The 8,364-nt window shown below is 42.6% G+C and overlaps 1 protein-coding gene across 1 annotated transcript in view; it reads right to left on the reverse strand.

The window, feature by feature from the left end:
• Positions 1-8,364, reverse strand: part of LOC114052071 (myosin-16) — a 75,126-nt gene that overhangs the window by 48,911 nt on the left and 17,851 nt on the right. The window contains exons 11-13 of the mRNA XM_027874485.1: positions 7,496-7,666; positions 4,177-4,356; positions 2,565-2,691 (exon numbers count right to left, since the gene is read on the reverse strand). Coding sequence (XP_027730286.1) covers positions 2,565-2,691; positions 4,177-4,356; positions 7,496-7,666 — 478 coding nt within the window. The remainder of the gene's footprint in view (positions 1-2,564; positions 2,692-4,176; positions 4,357-7,495; positions 7,667-8,364) is intronic.

Consider the following 8,364-nt stretch of genomic DNA (forward strand, 5'->3'; position numbering starts at 1 on the left):
GTAATTTTGAGTCTTAGAGTTTCCTGAGGTGTTGAGAGGTTAAGTGACTTGCCCCTGGTCACACAGCTAGCATATGTCCAAGGTAAGACTGGATTCTTCCTGATTCTGAAGCCAGTTGTTTCCAAGTATTTTTTTGAAACATGCAGACTTTCATATTTGCTATTTGAAAGGAAAAGATGCACTAACTAGCATTGCCATTTTCTCATACAGCCCCTGTTCCCTTTAGGAAACTTTCTCTCTCCCTTACTAGACTATGAGTTCTTCAAGGGCAGAGGCCATGCTTTTGCCTTTCTTGGTATCCTTTGTGTGCAGCACTGGGGCCTTGCAGATCCAGTGAACACTGCATTAAGAGTTTTGAGCAAACAGTGCTGGTTTTAAAAAGCCTTGCTCCTTCACTTAGGCTCTAGTGAGGCCGGCCTTCCCAAAAGTAGACAAGACAAAGCACCCCCAAATGACACTGGCATTTGGCCCTAAGCTGGCAAGAGAAACGGGCTGTCACATCCTTCACTTCCAAAGCAATCGATTTGTAATATCGAGTCTGTGAGTGAGGTTGATTTGTGATTTAGCAGTTCTCCCTTTAAGTGGAAAGCTGTTCCATTCACCTGTGAAGTACTCAGGAACCTGCAGCCTCAAGGCTACATGTGGCCCTCTAGGTCCTCAAGTGAGGCCCTTTAACTGAATCCAAACTTCACAGAACAAATCCCCGTAATAAAAGGATTTGTTCTGTAAAACTTGTACTCAGTCAATGCTCCCAATGACCTGGAAGGCCACATGTGGCCTCGAGGCCCCAGGTTCCCCACCCCTGACTCAGACAGTCTCAATTGTAAAGGCAACAATCCATCTGTAGAGCAATACATTTAGGAGACAAAAACCCTCCCAGCTGTCTCAGACTCAGAAGCCAAGGCTACTTGCTTTCATTGGGAGGAGATTTCGTTTCCTAGCCCTCGATGAATTTCTCATCTACTAAGTGGCCTTCTAGCCCTAGAGTGAACACTTGGGCTCCAACTACCTACTAGCTGTATCTAAAGTGGGGAGAGATAACTGTCCCTTGACCTATATTCCAGAGGAGGCTCTGGTGTGGTGGCAAGAGCACATTGGACCTGGATCTGAATCCTGGTTCTGCCACTTCCTGGCTGTGTGACCTTGGGCAAGTTCAGATCTCTAACTTCCTTCCCTCATCTGTGAAATGGGGCTAATAAATACTTGTGCTACCAGTTCCTGAGAGAATCACATTGGTTAATATCCATAAATTTTCTCATCACCATAATCTTCCATAGAAATGTGATCCCTAAATAAGAGAAAATTATCCAGAGAGTGATAGAGGGTTTTGCTAAAGTGTTAAGGATACTCTAAAGCCATTGCCTTTCTAATACAGTTTCACCCCTAAGTAAGGGTGGAAAGGAAGGGACCCTAGACCCCTGGACTTATCTATGGTACAGGCAGCTGAATCTCCCTGTCCTGAGATCATCCTTCAAAGCCTACTCAAATCCTACCTCGTCTATAAATGGAGTGAGTGGGGATGCCATCTCTGAAATAGAACTCCTGTTCTAACACTTTGGATTAGTACGATACAATTTGCACTTAAAGTCTTCTAATTTCTGGGCTGGAAGGAATACAAAAGGTCATCTGCTCCAACCCATACCCAAATAAGAACCTCCTCTCCTTCCCAACAAAATGGTAATCTAGTCTTTACACAAATACTTCCAGTGATGGGGAACTCAGTCCCTCACAAGGCAGCCCATGTTACTCTCATATCATATATCCATGTCCCATTCCATGTTTCATATGTATAGGCTCTCTTTTCAACTAACTACAAGTTTCTTAAGGTCAGAAATTGTGTTGCATTTTTCTTTTCTTTGTGTCATGGTACTAAAACAACTAGCTGATATGGTGGGTAGAGCATTAAACTTAGAGTAAAGAAGATCTGAGCTCAAATTCTACCTCAGATAATTATTGGCTATGTAACCCTGGACATGTCACTTAGCCTCTCTCAGTCAGTTCCTCATCTATAAAATGGGGATAATAGCACCTACTATGTAGAGTTGTTGTTAGGATCAACTGAAATAACATATCGAAGGCACTTTGCAAATGCTAACTATTATTGTGATAATTATTATTATTATTAGCATTGTAGAGAGATTTGTTAAATTAAGTTGAATCTCTGAGGATTTTAAATTGGGGAAAAAGTGAAATACATTCCTCTAGTTGCTAGTGTCTTCCCTCTTAAACTACCTTTTTACTAGAGAGACAGAGACAGAAAAAGAGAGACAGATTCAGAGAGACAGTGAGAGAGGGAAAGAGACAGAAACAGAGAGAGAGAGAGAGAGAGAGAGATCTTGCATGTACAACTGTCTGCATGTTGTTTCTCCCATTAGAATGTGAACTTCTTGAGGGCCAGAATTATATTATTTCTTTCGTGTCCTCAGCACTTGGCACGGTGTCTGACACCTAGTAAGCAATTAAGAAATGCTTGTTGACTGACTAGTAAAGAGAAGGGAAACTCATTTTCACCTTCAAACTCCTATCAGCTGGAGAGACAATGCAATAGATGTTATCAGCCATACCTGCAGCCTCCTCTTCTTTAAAGAGCATATTAAGTAGCACCAGGCTGGATTTCTGGAACAAGCCCACCACAGTTTCATTCAAGGGGTCTTTGTTCTTCTCCAACCAGCCTGTGATGTTATACCCCACCTGGAGACAATCAAAATACAGCAATGTCAACTTTCTCCCCTCCCTGCTAAACAGGGATAGAGATCAGTCCTGACCCACTAAATCAAGGTGGAATTGCAGGGGTGGGGTGAGGGTGGAGGCAGGGAAGGTGTCGAGTAGGGAGAAAGCTGAATTATCTATACTGGCTGCCTACATTGGTCCAGTTAACTAAATTCACCAGTGTAGATCTAGCTGGAGGAAACAAGGAGAAAGAAACTGTTCTGGGTCCTTCAGGCTGAGCACAGCTCAGGGAAAGAGAAAGGGAGCCAAAAAAAACTTTTTGTTCTTTCATTTCCAATATTGGGAAAAAATGAAAAACAAAGAAAAAAACTGCTCCCCTCCTTACATCAGTGTCTGAATTTTAAGGCTCAGTTCTTGGAAATGTAGTTGATCTCCTTCAGTTTTGGGTATTCAATAACTATAAATAAAATGCTATTTTAATTTCAGGAGAGGGGAAGCACTGCAGTTTCTGTCCTCATCCTGTTGTTTGCTCAGGGTAGCTGGGCAATCCACTCAGTGGCAGAGCTGAGCTTGAGAATATCATAAAAATCCTATGCTTGCTGCTCCTGCTACTCAGCCTTTAAGAACAGCCTCTTGACACCATTGTCCAGAAGCTCCTCTTTCCCTGCTGTTTCATTCCCAGAGGTCTCCATGAACTTGGCAAATAACGGGTGGCTAGCTCTTACAGAAACCTTTAAGTCACCAAAGGGGGAGGGGAGGATGTTTTTTCTTTAAGCTTGCTGAACAAAGGCTCCCTTCCCCTGTTAATTATACTTGGAGACTGTGTGTGCCAGAAATGAATGGGGAGCCAGAATCCTGGCAGCAATGATCCGCCCCCACTCTTGTCTCTCTTCCCCTCTCCACCCTCCCAACTACATTTTCCATCTGAGTTGTCCTGGTTATGTAGATAAGTCATCTTGATTTGCTGGTCACAATCTGTTGGAGCACCTCCCACCCCCTTTCCAATTTGGGAATTACTAATGGATTCATGACTTCTTTGCCAATGTATTCATTTCTGGCCCACTCTCCAAGTCTGAGATGTCAAACTGAAGGCTAACAGGACTATAAACCAGGGAGGGAAAGAATGGCAGGTTCAACAGGAGGGCCAGAGATGGCTTTTAAACATTCAGTCCTTTGCTTCAATGCTTTGGAATTTTCCAGGAGGAGGAGGGAGTGGGCAGGGTGAGTGAGCAGGAGGCATGCCTCCCTTTGCTTGGCAGGTCACACTTTTCTGAAGTGTTGGTATGCTTTACCACTAAATCTAGAAGCCTCATAATGGTGTATTCACCCCTTCCTCACCACCTCCTCTATCTGTGGCATGTAGTACTTGGAAGTGCATTCCAGCGTGAATCTGCAATATGCTGGGGTGTTTGGTTGGGTCTGGAATAACTCATCTGGAAGCGGTTCCTGGGTCTGGAACTCAACAAAGCAGATGGCTGCCGATGGACAGCTGGTGCCAGTACTTACCGTGCCAGCGTAATGGACCAGCTCAAAGTGGGCTTCGGGGCCTTTGCCTTTGCCTCCCTTTGGCTTGAGGAAGTTATTGGATTTTCCCAGGTGATTGTCATACAAGGCTGCCTTGAAAGTGGCATCTGTGGCTTTAGGGAAGACACATTGCTCTTCCAGGATGGAGAAGATACCCATGGGCTAAGGGAGGTGAAGGGGAGAGAAGGAAGCGACAGAATTAAATAAGGACGTCAATTAAATAAATTCTGATCTATGCAGTAGGAAACCAGGATTTCAGAAGACCTGTGATGACACATGCTACCGCAGAATGAGGAATACATTTTTGGATGTGGCCAATGTAGTCATTTTGTTTTGCTTGACTTTTTTTGGTTTTGGTTTTTATTTGTTTAAAGTGTTGTGTATTTGAGAAGGTGGGGAGGAAAGAGAAGGAGAGAAAATGAATGCTTATTAATTGAAAAAATTTAAAAACAAAAGAGGTGGATTCAGAGATCCAGAAGGAGTGCTTTTCCTCGAGGGGGTTGAGTGTGTGACTGTGGGTAGCTTTGTCCAAACATTGCCCAGCATGGTGCTAAACACTTCAATCAGTGCTTGAAGAAGCTGATCAGTTCTTCCCCAAGCTCCTAGAAGCTGGTTTGGCTCTTCTTACCCAGGATCCAGAATAGATCTTGGAACAAGATCAGCCTTCAGCAAAATTGTGAAATAGAGGAAGTTTGTCTGTATTACCTCCGCTTTGCCTTCCTGTACCCTTCCCCATTCTTCTCCCACCCCCCACTCCTATCCCCAGGCACTTGGTGTTTTCACTTAGTCCTAGGGACCTCTTATCACAGAAAAAAAGCTGTGTGATAAACTCATTCTTGCCAAGGTATTAAGGAAGTTAACAATTGAAAGTACTATTCTAAACCCATGCAGCTTCTTAACTTCCCCATTTCTGTAGAGGGTATCACCATCTTTCCAGTAACTCAGATTTGCAGCTTAGAAGCTCAGCTCTACGCTCTCACTCATCCCCATCCAATCAATCTCCAGTCTTGTCAATTCTTCACCCACATCTCTCTTATCTACCCCTCTTCTTTCCATTCCCATGGCAGCTACTCTAGTTCAAGCCTCTTCCCTGGACTATTATAATAGCCTCCTACTTGGTCCCTGCCTTCAGCCTTTCTCCCTTCTTTGACCCATCTTTCCTAGAGATTCCAAAATGATTTTCCTAAAGCTGACTCTGTCACTCTCTTGCTCTTATAGTCCCAGACAGAGATTGGGCGGGGCGGGGGGAGTGGGAATCTTTCTTGTGTTCCTCAAGTGACATCATGTAGGATCACAGTAACAGGCCACTTAGTTAAGTTATAAAATCACAGATGGTCAGTACTAGAAGGTATCCTAGCCATCTACTAAGACTCCCTTATTTTACAGATAAGCAAACTGAGTCCCAGAGAGATCTCACATCATAAGAATATAGATTTATAGTTGAAAGAAATAAGAGAGATAGTCTCTTGTCCAATCCTTTCATTTTACAGATAAGGAAACTGGAGCCTAGAGAGCATGTGACTTACTACCTGAGTAACCTTGGACAAGTCATAAGCCTTCTAGGCCTCAGTTTCCTCATCTGTAAAATGAGAGAGTTGGACTAGATCATCTCTATTATCCCTTCTAGTTCTAAAAGCTATGTGTTGGTGACACATAGGTTTTTAGTACCTTCTAGCTCTGAAGATATATGATTTTCTGACTTGCTAGTGAAATGGCCTTGGGTAAAACTTGTAAAATGTGAATAGATTTGGAGCTGGAAGGGGTCTTAGAGATCACCTAGGTCAGTATCTCATTTTGCTAAATAAACCTCAGAGACAGAGAATATAAGTAACTTGCCCCCAGTCACCTGGGTGGGAAGGAGCCAAGCTAGGATTTGCAACTAGATTCTCTGACTCTGGATCTTTTAATTATACTACACTGTAGTGAGGAACACATAAGATAGAATGTGTGGGAACCCACTGAAAACGGATTGTAAAGAATTATATAAATGTAAGATACAATACTAGGACTTTATCCCAGAGATCAAAGAAAGAGGGAAAAGACCCATATGTACATAAATATATACAGTGACTCTTTTTGTGCCAGCAAAGAACTGGAAACCAAGGGGGATGGTCATCCATTGGGGAGCGACTGAACAAGCTATGGTATATGTATGTGATGAAATACTATTGTGAAATTATGAAGGGGATAGTTTCAGAGAAAGCTGGAAAGACTTGTATGGACAGATGCAGAATGAAGTGAGCAGAACCAGGAGAACCATTTATACAGCGACAACAATATAGTAAAGATTTTTGAAAGACTAGAGAACTCTGATCAACACAATGACCAAAGATGATTCTGGAGGACTCATGATGAAACATGCTGCCCACCTCCTGATGGAAAGCTGATGGACTCAGAGTGCAGATTGAGACGTACTTTGGGGGACAAGGCCAATGAAAGAATTTGTTTTGTTTGACTATACATCTTGATAACAGGGGTTTTCTTTTTCTTGCTTTCTCATGAGGAGGAAAAGATGGTTGAAGGGAGAGAAGGTAGATCTTTGAAAATAAATTAAAATTTAACTTAAAAATAAGTGTAAGATATGACAGTAATGCTGATCATAATTGCTTTTAAAAAAATTCAAGCCTCTCCTTTCTGATATTTCATAGCTGCCAATAGCACTGGTCTTACTATGTTATTTTTTACTCCAATGTTCCTATTGCCTCTAGGATAAAACACAATCTCCTCACCTTGGCATTGAAAGCCTTTCATAATCGGCCTTTTGCCTGCTACTCGGACATTTCACATTGCTGTCCCTCACCCTCTCTCCCAGTCAAACTGACCAACCAGCTGTTTCCTTGAACTTGGTAATCCATTGTCCATGGGTGTACTTTTGTATAAACTGTCCCCCCCCCACCTCCCCTCCCCATGGAATGCACTCTTCATTTCCACCTCTTAGAATCTATCACTTCCCTTCAAAGCTCGGTTCAGGTGCTACCTCTTCAGCCAAGGCTATTCCCCATGCTTTCATGTTCTCTCCTTCCTCAATTTATCTTGTAACATACTTTTCCATTGACAGTGTTGTATGCCCAATAAAATGTGAGTTCCATTTTTGTCATTTTCCCTCTACTTCCTGGGAAGGGAGGGGAGGGAAGGGGAGGGGAGGAAAGAGGAGGGCAGGGGAGGGGGAGGAGGAAAAAGGAAAGGAGAAGGAATGGGAAGATAAGATGAGGTCCTGGGCTTCTAACACTCTTAAATGTGTAGTCCATTGATGAGCTCAGGCTCCCTTTTCTCTAATCTCCTCTCTTGAAAGCAATATTACCTTTTCCAGAAGGTCGATGCAGGCCTGTAGGTCTAGACCAAAGTCAATGAAGACCCATTCAATGCCCTCCCTCTTATACTCCTCCTGCTCCAGCACAAACATGTGATGGTTGAAAAACTGCTGAAGCTTCTCATTGGTGAAGTTGATGCAGAGCTGCTCAAAGCTGTTAAACTGTGAAGGGAGAATTGAAAAAAGAAAGATAGTGAAAAGTAGATACTCCTACATAATAGGGACACATTGACACAAATAGGGACTTCCATGCTGCCTGAGATGTGTTGTTTAAATGCATTTTGGAAGTCATAAAGAAAAGATAGAGATGCAGCTTCCGTGTCAGCAAGTGCTGCTTCCAAAATACACAAAATACACACATTAGTATCAATGATAGCCACCATTTACTTGGTACCTTACAGTTTGCAAAGTACTTCACCAATATCATCTCATTTGACCCTCACAACAATTATTATTATCCTTATTTTACATATGAAGAAATTAAAGCAAATGTTAAGTGACTTGTCCAATGTCACACAACTAGTAAGTGTCTGAGGCGGTATTTTAGCTCTGGTTTCCCTGGCTCCAAGTCCTGAGCTCTAACCATTTCAACACCTAGCTGCCCCTAGACAACCCTCTCTAAGACGGTGAGTAGCAAAGGAGGTGCCAATCTGCATTGGTAAAGGGAATGTCCTTACTAGAACTTCCCTATACCAATGAAATAACAGTTCCAATCCAATCTTTCTCCACCAAAGAAAAAGAAATCATACGAATTAGTGTAACCTCTGAGGCTAAAAGAAACCAGACTGAAGTCTAAAGAAATCAATTACTATGACTACTACTACTACTACTACTACTACTACTACTACTACTACTACTAC

The sequence above is a fragment of the Vombatus ursinus genome, unplaced genomic scaffold, assembly GCF_900497805.2.
Source record: "Vombatus ursinus unplaced genomic scaffold, bare-nosed wombat genome assembly UNPS02014807.1, whole genome shotgun sequence".
Taxonomy (NCBI): domain Eukaryota; kingdom Metazoa; phylum Chordata; class Mammalia; order Diprotodontia; family Vombatidae; genus Vombatus; species Vombatus ursinus.